Raw genomic sequence first — 23,867 nt, 5'->3', positions numbered from 1 at the left:
TGCTTGTGAGATAATCCCAGTGTGCTCTGACATTTGGGCTCTCGAAGTATAGAGCTTTCTGGTTGTTCAGAGTGGAAACTTTCAACAGGAGCAGTGATTTTGTGGAGTTTCTGTTACACCAAACATCTGTGGTGTGCCCCACCACCCTTTCCCTAAGGATGAAACATGCTGCAGGGAGGGTGTTGCAAGCATTCCTGAACGAGACAGCTAAGCTGGAGTCATAACTGTGCTGGCCAGGGCGCTACTTTGAAGAAGGCTCCCATTAGAATTAAAACATCCCACAACTCCCATCACAACAGCCCTATTCTTGAGCGTGGCCGAGCATGGAAATTTAAGGATAGGGGCAGAGAGGGGGGAGAAAGGACAGAAGAGTAAACAGATAAAGAGGGAGCTCTTGAATGCAAGCGGAATTTCCTTTGAGCACAGGACATTCTTTATCATTAACTGGTCTGTCACAGGAAGGAAAATGGGAAAACAGTGTTTCCTGTTAGGGGGAAGAAAAAATCAATAGGCCTTGGAAATACCTGCCTGGAAAGAGCCTTTTGTATTCCCACTAGCAAGCACAAATAATTTTTAACTCCTTTGGAGCAAAAGCTCTGTTTTAAAGCTGTGTACTTCTTCAAATGGGTATTTGGTGTAAATACGTTATTTAGAAATTAAGAGCAGATCAGGCTGCTTGGATTTTTCTCCTTCATGTCAGAAAATGCTTGAATTAAAAAAAAAAAAATCTATAATGCAGAGACTGTTTTTTAGGCACTTTAAGTCTTTTGACGTTGTGTCTACGTGACTAATAATAATTAACAAATCCAGTCAGTCTTGCTATATGTTGATTGGGGTGCTCACAGATGGACAATGGGTCTGCTCTCCATGATGGTAAAACAAAGTTTTCTTTTGTGAAGGGAACATTTGCCAGAGAAATGCTTGAAGCAGGATGGTAGTACTGCACCATCTTTTAGGTTGCACTTTGCTTTCCATCCAGCAGGCTGCTGGTTGTGTGGGTCTTCCAGAGGAGTGAGAAGAGGCCAGTTCATTTCTAAGGGCTGCAGAAATGAATGCATATGGTCAAGCAGCCCCAGAATAACCTCCTTTCCTCAGGGCAATAGCTTTTCGCTGTGGTGGCAGCTTCCTTCCTTCCAGAGGTAGGCCTGGTGATCTATGTTTGTGCATAGGATGTAGCCATATTTCCCATCAGTTTGAAGCTGTTCTGAGCCAGGGATCTGTCCTGAGCTGATGAAAAACTTCACAGCAATGCTGGTGGCGTAAGTGGAGGATGAATGCTGAACCTAAGCTGTGCAGTCCAGCAGTATAAGCATAAGAAGACAAAATAAAAAGAAGAGGGGGAGAGGGAAGGCGACCTCCTAGACATGGACAGAAAAAGGACTGGAAGTCACTTATAATGGAGAAGTGAGCTGAGCTTAAAGAGAAACTATCGGCAAAGCTGGAATTAAAAGAAAGCTTTAAGAATGATCTAACTTTTATTTTATTACATTACAGAAGACAAAAAATCAATAGCTGGTAATTCAGACATAAATGAGTTATACGGGCCATTGACACAATGGACCAAACTTTATAACAACCACATCTGATGCTGTCAAGCCACAGGCTTCAGTGGCGCCAGTAATAATTATGGCCGATCACCTCTAATTCAGAGCTGCCTCGCTTGATAAAGGTGTCACTCTGAGTGGCTGCAGCATCAATATCAATTGAGAGTGTCACCCAGCAGGTCAGTCTGCTGCAGAGATCTGCTCTTTTTAAACTGAATAGGAGCAACCCTTCGTTTCTTTCCTCTTCTCGCTCTATCTTTGAAAATCATATGTACCTTAAACACAAATCATTTGAGTTCATGGCTGAAACTACTTGAATTCAAGACTGAACCATGACTGAAGCTAGCTGTGCTGATCCATAGAAGCACATTCTGGAGATAATTTATAACCCTAAGAGCATCTCAGGGAGGAAACTTTGCTACTTTACAATAATCTCTGTTGCCTTGCTGTATAAGGAACATTAAATCACTGCTGGAATCATTTAATGAATCCTACCCCACAAACTCTTGTTGATAAAATGCAGCTAAGCAATAGAAATTGCTTTTCTGTAAATTTCGTTGTTATAAGGAAAAAAAAACCGCATTGACTGATATGTTTTCCTGTTGCTTTCTGAATGTGGGGGATAGATGTTTTCACTGACTGTTCTAAAACTGAATTTCACTCTGAGACAGTGGGTGAGTTTGTAAAATACGCTGAAATTCTTGATCTATAAAGCAAGGAGCCACCTTTAAGCACCTCTCCAGCGTTTCAAGTGCCATTAATGCTTGCATCTCTGTTGTCCGGCAATACAAACTGATACGCATATCAGCACCTGTATGTGTATCGAGATACTCTCATGTATTGCTGTTATCGCTCAGGCTTTGCATTCTTGTGCAGAATGGCCACTTTTTAACAGTTGAATACAATTAATTGTAAGAAACGAATGGTGAAAAACTTCTGTGGGAGAGGACACGTGAGGCATTTCAGCTGTGGTCGATGCAGAGTATAACGTTAGCAGGAGTTGGACTCTGCCATTCAATGCTGAGCATTCAGCACCATGATAGCTGATGCCGGTGCACGTGAAAGGTTTTGTTTTCAGAAATTGTCACTGGTTTCACTTATAAACATTCTCTACCCTTGAAAAAAGCGATGCATGTCAGACTTGTGAAATAAACACCAGACAGGAATCGTTTCAGATGCGGGGTAAACAATAGCAGCACTGCAGCTCGGTGGTTCAGAAGTTCACAGTGCTGTATGGCTTGTGGCTTTTCTGCTACTATTGAAGTAGCAGAGAAAGTGCCTTGCACCGGTAAGTCTACAGATGCACCAAGAAACAGCCCCGTAGTCCTCATTCAAAAACACAGGGCTCAGTTCCAGCCCTTCATGTGCCAGCTCCGTGCAGTTAAGGGGGAGAAAGCCCAGCGCTGTGACACAACCTGCAAAATCAATGCCGTGCACTCTCCTGGACCCAAACAAACACTTCAGATCTTCTCCACTGCCCTCCAGCTCTATCTCCTCCTCTCTCAATTGCTGGATCTTCTTGAAGTCTGGAACACGTGGGCATCCGAGCGCGAGTACGTTTTGTGTAGGATCTCCTGGTCAGCCCCGTCAATCAAGCCAGCCTCATCCCCGGGCTTCCCTGCGATCCCGCAGGCAGCTGCGCAGGCCGTTCAGAGGCGGCACTGTTTCTTTCTCTGTTTACTCGTTTCCAATGGCAATTGCACCACCAAGTCTCAGTACGTCTGGAACTTGGCCTAGGGCTGTTTTGGTTACATTGAAGTTTTTGCTTCAGCTCTGCCAGATTTAAATGGTGACTTCACCAGCACTGAGCTAAAAAGGAGAAAAGGGGAGGAGGGAGGCAGTGCAGTGAGCGGGAGCGAACGAGGGAGAGGGCCAGCGCATTACATCATCATTTGGACGGGAATCAAATGGGAAGGATATGACTCACTCGGGCTAGTTAAGCTTTGGCTCAAGTTCTACATACACTCATTCCAGGGCTCTCATGTTCTGCACCTCAGCAGGGAATTCAGGCTCAGTGATGTCCATGAGGTTTGTTTTTAATTTTCTTTTCCTTTTCTGATTCCTATATACTTTTTTCCCCCCCTCGTCGCCTTCCTCCTCCTCTTCTCCTCCCCTCCCTCGTCCTCCTTTCCCACTCTCTTCCACTTCAACAGAGTTTGTTTTCTGCTGTGTGTAACCCCGACTGTTAGCAGCAGAAGCTGGTTCTTAACCCAATCAAACCCAAACAAGGAGCGCAGCAAACTTGAGAGAAGTTTTTTTTCCCCCTCTTCCTACTTTTTATTTATTTATTTATTTATTTCCATCATTGTGTGGGTTCTAATCGGAGGAGACGGGGAGAGAGTTAAAACGCAGGAACCAATCGCTTCAATGGTGATGTAATGCTGGAACTGCAGGGTTGTTAAGTAATGTGAGAGGAAGGGGGTCAGGGTTGCAAAGCATTTACCTGCTGTCAAGGGGGTTTAAGTTTATTATCAATTGCAGTGACTGTAACTGGCTTCAGACTGCCCTCTCTAATTATTCACAGACTCCCCTTTTTTTATCTTTTATTATTAAAAGTAAAACTATATCACTGTATTTTTAAAAAATGTGATATTATCACAGCTGCAAATTATTTTCCACTACTTTTTTTTTCTTCTTTTTTTAATGTTATAAATGGTTTGAAACTGGGGGTGTCTCTTCCACAAAAAGCCCAAAGAGAACAAAAAGAAAAGAGAAAGGCAAAGAGAAAAGGGGTGGTTCTCTGAGTGTAGTGCCGAATTTGAAAGTGCATGAAGAGACAGCAGTTCAGCCTCTGCCTGGCAGTGAGTAAAGGGTCCTATCGCTGGAGCTCCACAGCGGAGAATGATACATGAAAGGAGGCAATTTGCAAAGCTTGTCCTGAGGAGCCTCAGTGATTTGTGTCTAACACTTGTCAGCATCTTACTTATGGTTAGTTCAGCCTGGGCTCGCTGCTTTCTCACAGTGTCTGGGACCGCCAAGGTCGTGATCATATGCAGCAGATCGGGATGCGATGGGTCTGCCCTTCAGAAGCACCTGCAGTTGGGATGCCTGCCCACGGCGGTTTCCTTTGCAGGACAAAGCACTGTGCTTGTCTTATTGAATCTGTCTCCCTGCAGACCTTTCAGCCTTTTGTCCACATTTCCAACAACTTCTGGGGTTGAGGGCAGAGAAAAAGTTACCTCCTCCCCAAGCTCGCACATTAGCATTAGGGTGGGGAATGAGGAGTATAACATCGAGACTCCTCTTGTACTGTGCTTGTGTGTAGTTGTGAGGTGAATGGGAGATGCCAGGTGGTGTCCTCGGGACATCCGCTCTGCCTGAATCAGGTTTCTGTGTCAGGAGCTGCTTCTCCGATCCTGGTCTCGGAAGTGCCCCCTTCAGGGAATTCCTCTCACAGTGAAGTGCTGCATCTGTGTCCTCTGGAACGGCAACGCTCCAGAGATTTACTTGACTAACAACAAATAGCCTAAAATGCTGCTCCTAGGGGGTTGGTGATTTTACTTATTTTTTATTTATTTATTTTCAAACTTGTGCTGGCCCCTGTGTTGGTCCCCAGAATACCCCAAAGCATTGCTTTGCTAGGATCACAGACCCTCCTCTCTGAGCAGGACAAGAGCCCCTCCCCAGTGCCCCTGCAAAGCCATCTTACACCTAACAGTAACCCACAGGTTTTCCTAAATGCTCTGATTTTCAGGCTCCTCAGTCAACTGCTCAATCACAAACAGTTGCTCATGTGCCAAACTTTTTATCATTTGAGAGCTGAATGTAAGGCCGCACCCGGCTCTGGCCCACACTGCAGTGCAGATATACCATATGGGTTAGATTGCGCAGTGCTCTGCTGAGGATGTGTGGGTTGTGGAGGGAGCTGTGCTGCTGCAGGAGTTCCCGTAGGATTTCTGACTCATATTTTCTCCTAGAAATGTTGGGAAGTGCAACTCCATGAACCATCAGAGTAAAGCAGTGCAGATTCTTCCCCTTGCCTGCCTTTGGATGCTGGTTGGACTGTACTCTTTCTTTTCCTGGCTCTTCTGGCTGAACACTTTGTGAAGGAAGTCTGTCAATGTTGTCCTAGGACAGTGTCTAGCCATATTGGCAAGGTGCTAGGCAGAAGATGACAGGCTTTGTCATGCTCCGTCTTTACCTGCACATCTTTGCTACTTCTCTATCAATATCCATACAAAATGCACAGTGCAGCATGCCCTGCAAGTCCGTAGAGATCAGTTTATCGTTGTCTGGTACTATCTATTCATGTTTCACCTGAGAGTGAGGGCAGCAAAGGAGGATGTATTGATGCTTGGGATGCTTTGGGCTGACTGATCACCCTGCCTTATGCTCACAGCCTTCACAAAGCAGCCGTGTCTTCCCATCCCACTGATTCCTGTTTGGAGAAGCTAGATTGAGAGTGTAAAGATGTAAGTCTGTGCCTTCCAAAAATGCACTGCATCTCTAAGTTACGATTTACTTCTGCTACTTAACTGATTTCAATGCGCTACCACAGAGGGAACAGTTTAAAGGGCTTCTTTTCAAAAAATTACAGTTGTAAATTCCATATGCATATGTACATGTGTATGTATAAAAATCTCCTGTGCCTATTGAAGCAATAAAGTGTATAATTAATGAGGTATAACTGTTCTGTAGAGAGCCAGACAGCTCTGACAAGTGCTTTTAAACTACACATTCATTTTGGACAAAAAAATTTATAGTCTCTGCCCCTTCAGGATTCCTCCGTTGCCCATCTTGCACTGTGCAGAGCCATGTGCAGGTATGGCCGTGGGCTCACAGCTCTGTGACCAGAGGTTGACGGCTCTGGCTGTCGGCCTCACCGTGTTTGAAGCTGGGCCTTCTGGCAAGAGGATTTTCTCATTGAAGGATGATATCTTTAGAGACCTGATTTTTTAAAAAGCAGCCAAGAGAAATGTTAGCAGCGCTCTGTAAATGAGCATCAGAAGATATATTCAGAAGCACATGTAACCTGTCAAACAAACCAGAGGCCAAACACACCAAAGCTCGTAAGCGGTGTTTGCACTGGAGGCTGACCGCGCGTGGTCGGTCTCTGAAGAAAGGCAGTTTGCTCAAAGCAGGGCCTGGCTGGAAGAGTCCCAATACATTTTCCCCACCACGATCCCAAGGAACATTTCCGCCTTTGTTGTTTTATGTGTGCGTTGGCAGACTATCCTCTCTATACGCTGTGTGATCTTAAGCAGTAATTTGGTGCTCCTTAGCTGGTCTCTGCATGCACAAAGGAATTGACTCTGTAGCTGCTGTACAAAAGCATGAGGTGCAAGTAAGAAGATATATTTTCAGTTCACTGAACGTGATTCACTCCATCCCTGTGCTCTTCAATTTTCTTAGCTCTGCAGTAGGACTATTTCCTTTTAATAGTTTAGGAAGACTCCTCATATTTGTGAAGCCCAATGAAATTTTCAGACACAGGGTACTGAAGAAAGCATATGTGATCATCAGAGATATTGCAGTGTTTTCACCATGTATGTGTTGAACAAGAATTGTAAGCAGTGGTGGACTGCTTACCGCACGAGACTATGATACTATGATACTATGACTGCCTTCTCCAGTGAATTCAAAACATGAGCTCTGTATGTTTAACATGCTGCCTTGCTCTGAGTTGAGCTAGGTGTGCTCCACAGTAAGCCTTCTTCCAAGCTTTACCCCTCCAAAGGGAGCTTCATTAAGTCCTGCTCTAAAAATATGTGCCTGTACCTGCATGTGGCTGGGCATGATCAGTGCTTGGGTCAGAGCACTTCTGGCTCTAGAAGTGGTGGCCTCATGTCACATTTTGGGTATGGGGGCACAAGGACTAAGTTGCCTTGCACTTCAGTGAACATTCTGGGGCAATAGGGGGCTTAGTCTCCCTTTCCCTGTTTCGCTCTGTTCTGCTTTGCACCCATCTTTTGCTTGTCCTGCACATGCCTGGGCCATGTTCAGACCAAACTGTTGAGATCAGCTTTGCTGAAAATTACACTTCAGATTAAAATACGAATTACGTTGCTCCAGTTTGAACTGAATTTTGGGTCTTTCTCTGCAGCTACAGATAAGCCAGATATGAAGGTAATTACATCTCATTCCTATCTGACTCTCTTATTTGCCATAATCTCTTTTAATCCCTTTGATACTCATCATAATAATGTTAATCTTAATGAACTCATTTGGTATTAATGCGGATGTGATTTGTAAGTTCAGAACAGGCTTGCCATCCTTGCTTAGAGTTCATTAATATCCACTTAACTGTGTTTACACTCTCTTTCTCCTGCAAATGGAGTTGCATATCTTCGTCTTTCACCTAGTTGATGTGGCAGTTTCCTCAGTGGAACTCTGTTTCCATACTCACGTTTGTGTTTCCTTTCTATTTCTCTTCCTATTTATACAATCCCAAGGAGAGGAGTGATGGAAACACTGCATCCATCTGCTAATGACTCTTACCCCATTGCTTACTCAGTTCTTCCACCTTCACATCAAAATTGAAAGAACCCTTATCCTCTTGGTTCTTATTCATGTAGTGTTTCTTTTCAGATTGCCTCAGAGATTACCTTACTATAGCCTTCATTTTATTCTCTCAAGAGGTGAATAAGGAGGTGACACAACCCCTACTCTTGGCAAAGAGACAAACTTCATTGCTTACTACTATATTCTCCCCAAGTGCTCTGTTTATGGGTGGGGTACCTTGCCCAAACAGTTTCCGTTGTGACCAGCCAATTCTAGTGAGGGAGGACTACGTTCAGAGTTTGAACCTGACCCAAAGCTTATTGCAGTGGATGGGAGTGCTGCTTTGACGGGCTCTGGATAAAGTCTGTATCACTCCTTTGAGCACCCACATACTTTCCAACATCTCTAGTTTTAGGACGTGCTCTCCTGAAAGACTACTTTTTCTGCCATGGTAACTCCAGGGACTGATGAATCTTGGATTCCCATTATGAGGTGATTTCCTCCTCACATGGGTGCTTGAATTTGTTTTTAAATGCAGCATGGAATTTCTGTGTTGTGGAGCTTGCTGTCTATTCACTCTGCTTCCTCCAAACACATTTTTAAGGCCTTGATTGTCAAATAGCATGAAAGATTTTTCACCCCTTGTGTAACAAATTTTACTTCTTAGGGCTTTTGGATTCCGGCACAGCCAGAAAAGTATCACTTACTTAACAGAACATTGTTTATTCTGTGACTGCTTCTGTTCTTTATTTTATGTCTTGATATTTCCTTGTAGGTTTCTATGTTAAAATGACTAACTGTACTGAAAACTTCTCATTTCCAATTTACTGAAAGATTTCTGCACATTGTAATAAAACCAGCCATCAGTTAATTTAACTTACAAGTCAAATGTGAGAACTGTAGTATCTTAGATCAGTATAAGCTGTATGCGTTTGGTGGTCTTTATTCTAGCATAGAGTCTTTCATTCAAGGGCATCACAGGATGGTTTGCACACTGCAGTCATTATTCAAACATTAAGTCAAACATATTAAAGTTATTTATTACTATGAATACAAGATGCACTCACATAAACAACAAAGTGGAGGGTGTTATTACAGGTATGTGCAGCTCTTGTGCCTCTATGTGACTGTGAAGAATAGGGGCCAATTTGGTTCAGATGGACACTGCTTTCTACAGATCAGTAAATCCGTACTCACTCGCGGCACCTAAGTAATAATAATAACAAATGTTCATTACATGTTCTCTAAATGTCAACTAATTATCACAAGTCCTGTCAAAAATAAAGTTAGTAGAAGGTTTTACCATGCTGGAAAAGCCCATCAGAGACAGTAATTTTATATGTCAGTTTTAACATGAGGTATTTTTTTCCAAACTGAGTCTTAAAAACCAGAACAGAAAAAAAACTTATTGCTTACTGGACCAGATCCTCTCTTGACCTCAGCTTGAGTGCACTCAGCATCATACCAAAAAAAAAAAAAAAAAAAAAGTTCCAGTACGTTTTTTTCTCTGTTGTCATTCAGATTCTAGATCTGCGTGTATTTTTCTTTATTGCAGTTAGGGTTGTGATCTGTATTTCTGCTGTACTATCACTGTAGGAGTTCTCATTTTTCTAGATACTATTTAGTTGTCTGACGTACTGTGAGTAAGTGAGTATATTTTTAAATTTGTCTAGAAGATTCACTGAAAAGTCAAAATAGAAACTTAGATAAGGTTCAGTTTAGAGACGGATTGAAGAGGCGGATTCCTTGCCATTGGAATCCTCTGATGACTGATATCTCCTGTGGCCATTTGTATGAGACAATCATGTGTTGCACAAAGTGCAGTTTAGCACAGAAATCCCTCTGTGTGCTTTTATATATATGCATATATGGACACACACACATGTGTTTGAGGATGCAATGCCAAATGAACTTCTGTAATTCCTAAATTATCCTACCAGTAATGATCTATCACATGAACAAGATTCCAAGTTTCATGACTTAAGGCAGTGATGTTTATGTAAATGCAAATGTGAATGACAGTTCCTTTCTTTCTTTCTTTCTTTCTTTCTTTCTTTCTTTCTTTCTTTCTTTCTTTCTTTCTTTCTTTCTTTCTTTCTTTCTTTCTTTCTTTCTTTCTTTCTTTCTTTCTTTCTTTCTTTCTTTCTTTCTTTCTTTCTTTCTTTCTTTCTTTCTTTCTTTCTCTTTCTTTCTCTCTTTCTTTCTTTCTTTCTTTCTTTCTTTCTTTCTTTCTTTCTTTCTTTCTTTCTTTCTTTCTTTCTTTCTTTCTTTCTTTCTTTCTTTCTTTCTTTCTTTCTTTCTTTCTTTCTTTCTTTCTTTCTTTCTTTCTTTCTTTCTTTCTTTCTTTCTTTCTTTCTTTCTTTCTTTCTTTCTTTCTTTCTTTCTTTCTTTCTTTCTTTCTTTCTTTCTTTCTTTCTACTGAAATCTGTCAACACTGTGTCCCATAACGTGAAAAGTTAATGCAGAATGAGCAATCGAATCTTGGGCAAAAAATTAGACAGCAGCTAAAAGAGGACACGGCTCTGTATGAGTGTTTTGTTTGGGTTTTACTTGCTAATTCTGTGTCGCATGAAACTTTCTCAATTCAGGGGAAAACCTGCTACAACTACCACAAGTTGGTAGTTATTGCAATGTATTGAATGAACAAACAGATTATGAAGTTACTTCCCTTTTAGTGATTACTGTTGTCATTTTCTTGTTCAAGGTATTTTGATAAGACTTCATAGTTCCCTATAATAGTGCTACAACACTTAATGGACTGTTCAGAACCCTACCAGTCCTGGTTATAAAGTTATAGGGAGAAAAGAAATTAACATTATAGAAAATAATGAGTTGGAAAAGCATGAATTAATAGAGATCTATTTAGAAAAGTGAATTTAGAAACGTGCTTGACTGAAATGTTTCAGTTTTGGTTCAGTATTGCTACAATATGGTCTTTTGACAATTAACAATTGTTTCAAAAGAAATTAAGAATTGTTTCAAGGGAAAATACTTTCCCTTTGCAAATCTGGAATTGTTACTGCTGAGAAATACCTTTGTGTGTGTGTGTGTGTTTCTCACTTGGCTGTGCACTGGAAAGTGATTGAGCTTTGTACATTTTATTTTCTGCTTGATTTTCAGGGTCTATTCTAAACATTTCTGTTGCTTCTGATTATTACTAGATTTCTGCTGGAAAGTGCCTGGGAGGTGTGGGGAACAGCAAACGGAGGAACAGGCAGTAATACTGTGGCAGTCACATGTGATATATGTTCTGGATTTTTAAACATCAGTCTCAGGTTGTTCACTCCTGACAGTGCAACCAGCACCAGCGCTATCTGATGTCTCCGTTTCTTTCCTTAAAAACCATCTCTTTATCTCAGGGAGACTTGATTTAAGGAAGCAATGCTCCAAGAGGGGGATGTTTTTGAGTGCAGGTCTGATCAAGCCATCTGGAGGAAGGATGTGAGCCTGCTGCTTCCCCACACAGCACCGAGCACTGGGTTCTGTATTGCAGCAGCACATCTGCATTGGCATGTGTCTCCCGTGCACAGTAATTATCAAATAGGACAAACATAAGATATAATAATTAACTGATTGGCTCAGGGTAAGATATTTGGGTTGGCCTACAAAAGCCCCAGAGGACTCAGAAAGACTGTAGGGAGAGGAAAAACATTTTGCAGTCAGAGGAACTCTTGATCAGTGTAGGATGAAGTCTGCTCTCTCTGTCGAATGGCTGTGAGCAGGTTGTACCCCCAGACATGTTCCTGAGTGATAAGGCTCCAAGAAACCTGCTCCAAAAATTCAGATCCTATGCACCCAGTAGAAGTTTTAATTGTGGACTTTGAATTGCTGTTATTGAGGATAGGATGAGCTGTTCTTCACAATTCCTCATTTCCTAGGTTTCCCATCATTCTGTAAGGGCCATTCACCTGGGTTACAGATGATAAACCAGTGAAGATAAGACAGGAATCCTGTAACCAACCTTTTTTTTGGCTGAAGTGGGAACTAAAATGAAGCAAAATATATTTTTTGGTTTACAAACAGCCATTTGAATAAGCATCTGTATTTAATGCTCATAGTCAAGATTTCTAAAAAAAAAAATCTAAAAGGTCTGAAAAAATCAATTTATTAGGTATTTACAAACCAATAAGCTGCTTAAAGTACCTTTTTTTTTTCTTTTTCTTTTCTTTTTTTTTTTTCCTTTTTACAAAAATGAATCATGTAAACCGTAACAAGCAGAACAGGCCTTTATGGTATTTTTCAGCATATTTTGCTAAACAAGGAGATAGCGTAATTTTTCAGCCTTCTGAGCTTTGCCCATCACTGTGTAGGGGATCCATTTGCTAATATTCCTCTAAGCTCAAAGGTATGTTTTACAGGAGCTTAGCTAGCAAAAGCTGTTCCCACTTTAAAAGTAATGGCACATTAATGCCTTTTTGCAGTTAACTCCCTATATACCTCATATTTGTCCATTAACTAATGACCATCCAATATGCTGTCACTAATACCACAGATAGAATTATGTCTTGCCCTTCTGAATGCTCCCCTATTTTACTATTGCAAAATTAATTATTTATTGGGGAACATAATGTAAAGACTGTGAAACAGTCACTGGATGTTCACTGTCCACTGACACTCTGCCTCAACCTCGTGGTCACCTTGAGTTAAAAGGCTCAGAGAATGCTATTGTTCATAATAATGACATTACAGAAAGCGCAACCTGCAGCACGCAGCCTGGCTCTCAGTACACCTCTGTCACCTTGTTTACTGCCATCCTTTCACCTTGTTCACATCCTCTTTTGTTGTAATGAGGGCAGGATTTGCTCTTTTAAAGGGCTGTGTCTGATGGTTCAGTAAATGTCAAAGACGGTTTTGTACTGCTGTCGGGAGAGTGGCAAAAATGTCCTGGCTGGAGGAGCTAATCCTGCGGAAAACAAAACAGAAAGTCCCATACTTTCCTGCAGAATATACTATTTTCCCCTTTCATTAAAAATGTCATTCCCACCCAGTTAATTTATTAAGGAAGCTAATCAGTTGTTCACTAAGATAGTTTTGAAAACAGCCAAGTTACCTTTTTATTAATGCGTTGGTATTGATGTTCAAGTTTATAACAAGCTGTTAAAACCATTAGAAAAAATCACAAAGAAGGGAGAGAGAAAAAAAAAAAAGAAGAAAAAGAAAGGAAAAAAGAATCATTTGGAATATCAGCTTGTTTTTAACAGAAGAGGAAATGAAGGAAAGCTGACAGATTTAAGGGTTCTTTTGTGTCATTCGCGTGTCTGTAAAAGGTGAGCTGTATCTCATTCTCCGTGGAGAACAACGTGATTGACTGAAATTAAAAATAATAGTTTAACTCAACATTACTTAATTTTTCAATTATTTTTTGTAAAAAAAAAGAAAAAAAAAAAAAAAGCACAGGAAAAAAAAAACACCCACAGGATTTTTAAAAATTAACTCTCTAAAGTTAGGTAAATGTCCAAATTAATGCACCATTAATTCATTATTAAATCACCAGAACGCTAGAAAAGCTTGCTTTTCCAAATATCAATGATCTATCTGTAACATTTACTAGTTGGGTCTCTTTTGTTTTTGTTTTTAGTGAATTTAATATTTTTGGTTAATCTGAAAATGCTGCATTTATCAAATTCTGTTATTTGACGAGGAAAAAGAAAAGTTCAGCTGTGGCTTTTGAGCTCGGCTGTAATTTTCTGTGTAAATCGTGTCTGTTACAATGCAAGTGAATTCACTATGGTAAAGGGAGTATGTTTAATTTGCACATACTCTGTACATTACTGAATCCTCTGTCCTAATATGACTTCAGGTTGATACCTGGAGCCTCTAGAAAAGCTTTTTGTTATTTCTAACACAAGCATAGCACCATTCTTTTTTGGCAAAACTAAGGGGTTTAGTTCAGAACACACTTTTGCAATTTGATTTTTTCCATCGAACCCTTGTCCTCACACAGTGTGGGCTAGAGGGCCAGCAGAGCACTGTGCTATACTTTGCCATCTCTTCTGTTGGTAGGACGAGTTATGTTTGCCAAAGATGCAAAGTTTGTAGGATTCCAGAGTGTTAAAAGGGGCCATGTATATTTGTGGAGCTAAATGCTCACAGGACTGGAGATTAGATGTCCATAGAGAATGGCTGAAAAAACTTATTTTCTTGCCAGTGACAGGTTGGAAATCATCTGTTTGGTGACTGTATACCCTGGAGTTTAGGTGACTTTTGCTTTTTTCTACCTGCAGTCTTGATAACTTGAAATACCAAAGGGAGCTGAAGAGGTATTATTGTCACATAGTCTGGAGGACTGGTGCTCAGCAGGGCAAGTATCAGTGGATGCCCAAAATGTTCGCTGCATTTGAAGATCACGTTTCTGTTCTGATGGAAACATTCTTAATATTTTTTCTACCGTTTTTCTTCAGAGAAAAGCCAGAAGTTAATGAGAAACCCCAGAAAACTCCATTTTAAGGTTGCATTCTTGTAGTCATAAATGAAGGTCCTTTGGGTGAGAGAGACTAAGTGTATTAAATATTAAACACGGCGTTTAGGATGGATTATTGTTTTTTAATGGTCATTTCCCCTGGAAAAGAACATAGCTGAAAAATATGTAACCCTGAGTATGTCTGGAGAAATCTATCAAAACCTGTAAAATTTGTGCCAGTTTTTATGTTTCGTGAGTGGCACAGTTCTGGCTGCGAGACATTCTGATTGCTATCATTTTTACCCAGTAATGTGGGGTTCTCGTTTGGTTATTTCTCCTTGCACTGATCCTTGATACGCTGCTTAAAAAAGAAGTCTGGGTAGTTGAACCGTATGTTTATATCATTGCTCTTAATGTCAGAATTTTAATTGATTTTCCCATATTCAGGGTTAGGAGGGGGCTGTATCATGTTCCACGACGTCATAAAAACAAAAATATTTAAAATATGTTTCAAATAAAATGAGGGGGGAGAAGAAGAAATGCTTAACTTAGAAAAGATGTGGGATTCATTAACAAAGGAAAATACTGGCCACGGACCAACGGCAAGCCAAATGTTTTGCCAGCAGTTTGCAGTTCACAGTCATCATTGCATGTCACTCTGCCTCCTGCACCAGCCCCTCCAACCATATATGCCTTCCTTTTAAAGAGAAACCTGTCTGGTTTGAGTTGAATAAATTAATTTGGGTTTACTTAGTTTAAAAACAAAAATATAGAGGGCCCAATTTTATTTCATTATGCCCGTGGGTAAAGCAGTCCAAGGTAATTACAACCACAGTGCTGGTTGCTCTATCTTAATTAAAGAGGGGTTTTTGCACATAGGCTTTTGCATGCCATAATAAAATAGTTTGTGGTCTGGCTAGGCTCAGTGTCACAAGAGCGTACTCACTTTAGAAATTGTGCGGCTTTTCCAAAAGCTGAGGCCCTTCCATGCAAGAGGAAGCATAGAGGTGCTCAGCAGAGAACAGGTAGTTTACAGTCCTTCCTATTTAATGTAAGGGCACAATCATAAATCATGCGGTGAACATTTCATACAGTCTCTTGCACTAAGTAGCACGCTTGTCAGCAGCAGTAAATGTAGGCTTCATTAAGACTTCAAACAATCATATGCATTGGTTACACACCTGTGACCAAACCTCTTATTTCTGCAAACTTTTCTAGTAATGTTTTGGGTTCTTTGGATTTATTTATTTTTTGTTTTGCTTTGTTTTGTTTCCTTTTCAAATGAATATGATTTATTGCTTAGCAAATCCTTTTACAGAAAAGGTATCAAAGGCTTAAGTAATGCGCTTGGGATAGTGATTAAAACAACAAAAAAACCACCAACTCAAATCCCAACAAGCAAGTCTGAGATGCCCTGTTATTAGAAAAGTCAAAGGAGGTATGCTTACAGCTTGCATAAATCATATAGTGTTGTAAAAACACTGTCTCAGGGATGATTAAGGGTAAGTGATTTTCATTACTACATTAAGTTCTCCTTTCTGTTGCGGTTCTTTTTATATCACATCAAGCTTGGCTGTTTACTTATGCTGCTTTAAAAAGCACCAATGCCTCAATTACTTAAATCATGACCCAGAGCATTGATTCAGAAAGATGGCAACATAAGCCAGCTTTATTTAGTGTTCGTGAACCTGATTGGCACACATTCTTCGTTGGGTGCTCTGTCTTGAGCAGCTGGTAAAACTGGTTGAATTCATTTTTGCAAATAACCATGAACTTGAGCACCTTTAGAGTGCTCAAGTGAGTAGAATGTCCTTTCCCCCAGCAAGTTCCCCCTGGACACCTGGAGGTAGTGCCTTCACACAAGTTCCCTTGTCTTGGATGCCCATACTCATTATTGACACGACAGCCCCATCTACCTTGACTGAGTATAAGTCAAACTGGATAGTGAGAGCTACTGCCTGTCCTTCACCCTGCTCACAGGTGTGCTGCCTTGCTCATTTGCAGGGACAAGGTTCACAGTATTTCTGAACCTCACAAGAAAAGCCTCAAGGTTGGAATAAGGAGCATCCAAACATTTTGCTCAGTGACCAGCCTGCCCAGGGAGGTGGTGGAGTCACCATCCCTGGCAGTGTTCAAGAGGCATGTGGATGAGGAGCTTTGAGATATGGCTTAGTGGCTTGTGCTAGTAATGGTAATGGGACTTCCCTCTCTGTGGTGATACTGAAGCAACAATATCCAAACACTCTCTGATTGTATAGCTGCCAAAGCACTTCACAACGAACTAAGAGGGGCATCCCTGTGGCAGCCTCAGCTGAGGTGCTAATGATTTCATAACCTGGGCTTTTATTATGCGAGCTATAAAACCTGCTGAGATGGCTCAGCATGATGGTGCTTGCTGCCAGGGCAGGAGTCAGGGTGCAGTGGTGGATCGATAACAGGTTTCCGTGTGGAACAGATCTGAACTGGATGTTTTACATACATGGGTTTGAAAATACAAGAAAACAGCCACTTTTCATTTCCATTTGTATTAGAGACTTCTCATGAATGTCTGAAATAGACATTTATTGTGACCATAACCCTACCACAAATTAAAATCAGATTTCAAATCCCCTGTGAAAAAGAAGCTCACGATAATGTATGGAGATGTCAGAAATGATAATAAATGACACTTAACTCTAAACCCCAAGTACTGTGCTTATCTGTGGCTTAGAGTTAAATCCACAGTGGAAATCAGACCAGGAGCTGTGCAAAGTTTACAGAGGTGTGGGGGAGGTTCCCAATAGGTGTACAACCATGAACTAAAGAATAAACAGCTGGTAGTATGTGTCTGTGAAATGCAAAGTATCTTGCATATATACTGCTGCATTTTCTTCTCTTAAGCCATAGATTACCTTTGTTACATATCCTACACAGCCTGGGCCAGATTTATTTGGTGTGTGATGCTGTTGATTCTGACTGTTGATTTGTTGCTATAGGGAAAGAAATAAAAGACAAATTTCGGAGTTGCTCTAATAGGCACACCTCTGAGTCACTACTCTTAAACTCTTAATTTCTCATCAAATTTTATGTGGAGCTATTCAGAGGACTCGCTATCTGGTAGGCTGACACCAGGCTTAAACCCAGGCTTCCTAAACTAGGGAGAGACCATGGGAAAAAAAAACAAACAAACAAAACCAAAATTAAACTGATCCAAAATCCAACTTTGCTGCTATTCTTTGCACTCATCATATTTGACTTTCCTATTGAAAATAAATATATAAAAAATGAGAGAGAACAACAACAGAAAACACAAAGTGGAGCGAGTAAGCCATGGCTTCCAACACTTGGATGTGAGCCACACTCACTGCTGTGCAAATTCCTGCTGCTCTCTGAGCTGAGATCATATTGTTGGAGATGGCAAGTGTATAGAGCACAGATCTGTATCTTTCCTCCATTGCTAAATATTAACAGTAAAAAATAAATGCAGGTGATGCAACAGGCTTTGTCCAGGCCTATTTCTGTGACTGCTGGGATATTTTAACCAGATCGGTCAAATGTCTGGCTTCCTGAGGGCCAAACCAAATAGATTTTATGTTATTGTAATCTGAGTGGAGCTGCCACTTTTTTGTTTAGGTAAATTTAACATTTTCCACACATTCACTTGCATTGTACAGACGTGTCTTAGGCTGCATGTGTGACAAACACTGTGCTTATGTTATGGGAGACCTAAAGAAAACAGCAGGTTGTCTTTCTGTTCTCCTCCTTCTTGCTCTTTCCCTTCCTTAGCGAACAAATAATCCTTTTCTCTGCCCTTCCAACAGCTCCACACAAAGAGCTTAAAAAAAAAAGAAGAAAAAAAAAAGAAAGAAAAAAAATCCCATACAACTAATGTTTTTTGAATGTCAACATGTCAGGCCAGCAGGAGAAACAAATTGCATTGTCAAAGGCTTTCCACTGACAACTCCAGGGTAGCAATTCCCACAGTTTAAATCTGGAAACTCTTAAGGCAAACACTGCTGTTGATTTCAGTGGTTGTGGTGGCACTCCACTGAAAAGCAGCTCTTGAGTTTGGTTTCACAGCATTGGTCAGACAGTGTAAGGCACAGCTACAACTACACTTATGTTCCTGGAAGGGCCAGTGTCAGACCTGCAGACTTGGTCTGGGCTGGCCCGACGAGTGGGGTCACTTTAGCCCTGCAGCTGCAGGTGGAAAAGTCCTTCCAGCCTAGTTGGTCTGGACTCTTCAAACTGTTGTGTACAAAGATAGTTTCTCCTTGCCTTGCAATGCTGAAAACTGGAGTGAATGAGAGAAATGCGTAAAATCTCAAAGTTATGCAGTACATTAGGAGTTTTAAATTCACATCTTTGAGTGCTTTCTTTGCTGTTTGTATCACCGATTCCTTTCCTTCCTGGAATAGGTTTGTTTGTTTGTTTTCAGCTAAAGCTCTGTTTCAACATTAGTCTTCAATGGGGAAACTGGGAAGAAAAAATGAAACAGTGCAAACTTAGTCTTCATGGAGTCTGTGAACACTTACTGTTCACATTAAAGACACACGAGATTAAAAAAAAATCAAGAAAAAAACCCAGCCAGTGTTTTAGTTCACTACAGACACTTGGAAGTTGATGAGATGACCTAAACTTGTTACATGACTGATTCTTGATTATTAAGCCCTTCACTGTAAATTGGTGCAGGAGATGTTCTGCTAGTCTTCCACCAAAGTTCAGTTTGGGTAAAGCATTTCCTCTTTAACCCAAATTTTTTCTCATGGCAAAAAATGAAACAACGACAACAAACAAACCAACAAAGCAGCTACAAAACACCAAACCAGAAATATCAATACAAATTGGAATGTAAAGTTTTAAAATAAACTTTGGTTTGTTCCTTTGTTTTTCTTGGTGCGATGTAGTGTGTCATTAACACACGTCAGTCAGCACTTCAGGGTATAATTTAAGAAGATATCTTCATAGATGTCATACATTTTTTAGGCCTTATTTGGTTCTAAATGAATGCAAGAGCAGCTCTCCTATGAGTTTCAATGGCAAGACCATCATGTCCAAGGAAACATCTGCCCCACTAGGACCAGCCTCTCCTCATTTTTTTCTACTGCATGGGCTGTACAAGTCAAATAGGGTGAAAACAAAAAGTAGTGGAAAGCTGGATTGCAGGTTAGCATATTTGCTTCAGTGACAGTATCAAGAGCAGCAAGGGTAGCATTTGGCCAACACTTGAAAGAAAAATGCTATGAATGTTGTGGTGATTCTTTTGCTTCACTTTAGAAGCTAATTGCCACCAGGGGTCAGGAGAAATTGCTCGGTAGTAGTCTACCGTTATCAAGGTGTAAGGCAGGGATTTTTGTTTCCTTTTGAAGCATACAGCATTGATCGCTGTCAAGGCTTGTTTTACAACTAGACATAATGCATGTTATATACTGTGTGTTTATGGAGTGTGTGTGCATTTGGGTATATGAGTGAGATTCCCAGTTGATTTAAATCCACTGTCTTTGGCAAAGCTACATGTTTTACACCATTGAGAATTGGCTCTACTGCAGTTGATGGATCCAAGCTTCTCTTATTGTTTTCTCAAATGATTGTGTTAACTGTGTTACAGCTTGTGAATTCTCTTTATTTTAAGGTTTATATTTCCTCCATGATATTTTGTTCATAAACAAGCACATTTTGATGTCACCAGGTAGACTATTATTCAGAGGTGTTTAGGGGAAAAGTTTTGCATATTCTGGCTGAGAAGAAGAAAATGTTGAAATACTTTTGATTCTCATGCTAAAGAACTTTTCAAGAGAGGCAACAGATTTCTGTTTAAAAAACAAACCAAAGCAGAAGTTTTATATATTCACCTTTCCATGTTTTATCTCATTTCCACTCACTTTTATTTAAAAGATTTCAGAATAGTAACGATCCTTTCTGCCTTAAGCTGTAGATTACTAAAAAAAAGAGCTCGGTATCTGACTGACATTATGGACTATTCAGAATTACTGTTTTTTATTATGAATTTTGGCTGGTTTGTATGCATATTTTTAAAACTAAGATTTAAGATTTACATGTTATCTGGAACCTGATCTGTAGCTTGAAAGGCTACTGTAGCCACAATAAGAATGAAAATAACCCTGAACTGATGAAAATTCAACTCTGAGCACCCAAAGTGGTAATGACTGCAGTAGTAGTTTTGTCGATATTTATAAATCAGAGCAAACCAGAACTGGATGTTTTAATTTACTACAGTTTCAATGTAACTGATACTCTCAAGTTTAGAGCTTTAAGCTTTGTGAAGTGCAATGTTATTTCAGGGCATGCATCCAATTTTTAAAACATTATATAGATTGAAGACAGATGAGCTTTTCAGAATTTTTTTAGGCCTATTTTGATTGAATGCCTGAGATGCAGTTTCCAGTGGAAATTAATTGCATTGATGTGAAAACAAATGAACTCTAACCTCAAAATTAGCTGCAGGTTCATGCTCAAACCAGTGCTTTAAAAGAGAGAGTGGGCGCAGATAGCGGCTGGAAGTCACAGTGACAATGTACATTTTGTTGCAAGAATAAAATAACCTTTTTTTCACTGGCTGCTCTCTTTTGCTGTCTCTGTGTGCATGCATGCATAGAGAGAGAAATTTCCCCAGTGGTTTGTGGCTGCACATGTGGACAATGGCCGCAATGTGCTGTCACTTTTTCCCCTTGCACACTGCTGGAAAACAGGGCACATTCTTGCAGGGCTGTGTCAGCAGCTGAACTTGGGTGAAATCTGCAGCCACTGCTACACCTGTACCACTTCTGTCATCGGCACATAGAATTTTGGAGCATGCTGTCCTGTAATACATGCTTTTCAGGGGGATTTTGAGTAGCACCTAAAGTGGTTTCTAGCCTTTAGTAAGTTTGTCCATGCTATGAAAATAATGCTGAAGATGAGTTTGGGATTCCTGTTTACTCGACAGATGTTCTCAATCTGTATCATTTCTGGGTGATATGCAGGAAGAGAGGGCAGTGTGTCCTTAAATGAGAAGAACAGTCAAGTGTTAGCTTGGTGCTGAAGCAGTTCTCAGTGACTTTGTTCCTTCTGCCTTAAGATTCACCTCTCTCCTGTGCTTCTCATCATCTGCACTGATGCAGGTGTAGGGTGGGAAATTTATCATGTTTAAAAGATGAAGCATGTGCAAATGTTCCTTCCAGAAGTGTCATATGTTCTTTATGAATGTTTGAAAGGAATCAGTGTGTGGACTGAGGTGGGAAGAGGGTTACTGAAGATACAGAGCTATGAGCTACAATAGGATATTTTCACATCTGTAGGTGACTTGCAAAAAAGTTAACTCGGAGTCCCCCTTTACATATGTACCTCCTCTCCTTTATCTTCCAGTGCCATCCCTGAAATGACAGATTTGAGACACTGAAAAAGCATGGGGCAGTTAGCACAGAGGTGCTGACTTTATTTGGGGCTATAGTGAGAGCTTGACTGTACAAGAGCATGTGCAAGTGGCTGAAGGGAAGTAGTGAGCACAAAGGTCTGTGTGTGCTATTTCACTGGTATTCTTGTTAAAGGATGAGATTAAGGACTGGATTTTGGTGTGCTGCTCATTGCATATCAACTTTTCCAAGCTTCTAATTTTCTTTTACATGTTTGGTATGGCATTTAAGAAGTTGAGCTTGTATTTTCTTAAATAATGTCTTCTTAAAAATTTCTAAGATATGTGTTAAATTTGTAGTATTTTGAGTGTTCAGGGTAGAATTTGAATCTCAACTCAAATGAAAATACCTGCTTGATTTTCCTCACTAGTGACTATGGGCAAAAATACAGTTCCATATTGCGTACAGCACATCTGTGTCTTGTCAGCTTTAAAACTGAATCTGTTGAAGTCAGATGCTGTCACTTTTCACAGAGACTGTTTTGACTAGTTAGCCTTTCCTCTGGCAAAACTGTGGACAAAATGGGGATACAGGTCCTACAGTAATGTTATGCCAGTGTATAATAGCCAGCTTTATCCCAGCATGACCTTCTGACTCAGCAACATCCAGAGCCACTACTTTTGGCTTTGTACCCGTTCTAGATAACAAAAATGAGTGAGAAGCTGATGGATAAGGTTTTATTTGGTTTCATGGACATGGAATGGAAGAAATGTAAAGATTCCCAAAATCATGGGGTGTTTGAGGCTGGAAGGAACCTCAGGAGGTCATCTGGTCCAATAGCCCTGCTCATGTGGCATCACCTAGAGCTGCTTCTCCTAGGGCCATGCCCAAATGGCTTTTGAATATCTCCAAGATTTATCCCAGACTTTAATAAAGTTGATGAATGCTTCTTTTGGGGTGGCCCTGGTCTTTCTGTTAACCACCCAGGGCACATTTGTTTCTGTGCGGACTTGAGTTGGGTGCCTGAAGTGAGTTGCCCTTGATTGGAAATCAGTCTGGGATTATAGGCCAGCCCATTGAGCAGCAACCTACTGTTTTAATTCAGGACTTTCTCTTTGGGCACATCAGACTTTTTTCTCTGACTTTTACAGCTTTGGATATGGGGGCACATGAGGAGACTTTGAGGACAGAAAGTCACAAGACGTTAAGCCATCCAGTGCATAAAATGTTCAAGTAGTCCTTTTTGCCTGCGGATGTATAAGATCAGCAAGTACATCTTAGACACCCAGGCAGACAAACTTCTCTGGAGCACAGAGGCATGAAACTGCTGCTGTTGCATCCATCATTCTGTTGAGGACAGTGAAAACAAGTGCTGTCATCTTTGACATTTTAATTGAAAAGAAAGCTTACACAGATTTCAACCTTAAGCAGTGTGTTTATACAAGTGTATACAGAGAAATAATCTGTCAGTTCAGAGCAGGCTCACTGCTATAGGAGTTGGTTTAGTAACCGAACAATCCAACATTAGCTCACACACCTTGCCCTGTTCCATGCCTCAATAATTTTTAGTAGAAATACTTTGCCTAGAGGCATGCAGTTATTAAAAAAGAGGCTCAGCTTGCTTAAAGTCTGGAATTATTAGCTCATGGTAACAAGCCTGCACTGGAGAAACTGTTGGTTCTTTGTTTTCATGACTCTGCTGTAATTCACCATCTTATTTTCAGACACAAAATTCTGCTTTGTTTGGGAAGTTTTTTTTTGTTAAAAAAAAAAAAAAGGAACTAAAAAAAAGGGGAAAATAGTCACTTCAAAAAGATTCTTTTTTCATTTTTATTATAAAGCAGGGTTTACAAAGAACTTTTATCTTACGATTTCAATTAAATTTCACTGCTCTGAATAGTAAGTGTGAATAGAAACAGAAATATAATTATTTTTTTTTGTTTTGTTGTATTTTCAATATTGGAATCTGCTGATACACACCACTCACTAAGAGCTTTCCAGATAATCTTTCAACCCAACAGTATTAAAAGGCATTTTTTCACCATCCTGTTTGTAACCTATTATCCTTTTCACATGCAGAGTTATGAATGTTAAGTAAAAGCCATTTGCACTGCTGTGAAGTGTCTGTGTCCGACACCTTCACGTAGCAAC

The 23,867-nt window shown here is 40.4% G+C and overlaps 1 protein-coding gene across 5 annotated transcripts in view; it reads left to right on the top strand.

Annotated features, from left to right (window-relative positions):
• CREB5 (cAMP responsive element binding protein 5) overlaps positions 1-23,867 on the top strand; it is a 241,291-nt gene that overhangs the window by 138,735 nt on the left and 78,689 nt on the right. The window contains exon 1 of one of the 5 annotated variants that reach the window (XM_015853851.2): positions 3,389-3,572. The exons of the other annotated variants lie outside the window; for them this stretch is intronic. Coding sequence (XP_015709337.1) covers positions 3,526-3,572 — 47 coding nt within the window. The 5' untranslated portion in view covers positions 3,389-3,525. Of the gene's footprint in view, positions 1-3,388; positions 3,573-23,867 lie in introns of those variants that run through there. 5 annotated transcript variants of the gene reach the window in all.

The sequence above is a fragment of the Coturnix japonica genome, chromosome 2 (assembly GCF_054131305.1).
Source record: "Coturnix japonica strain WE chromosome 2, WE-NBRP24, whole genome shotgun sequence".
Classification (NCBI taxonomy): Eukaryota; Metazoa; Chordata; class Aves; order Galliformes; family Phasianidae; genus Coturnix; species Coturnix japonica.
This window is presented reverse-complemented; position numbering and strand designations above follow the sequence as displayed.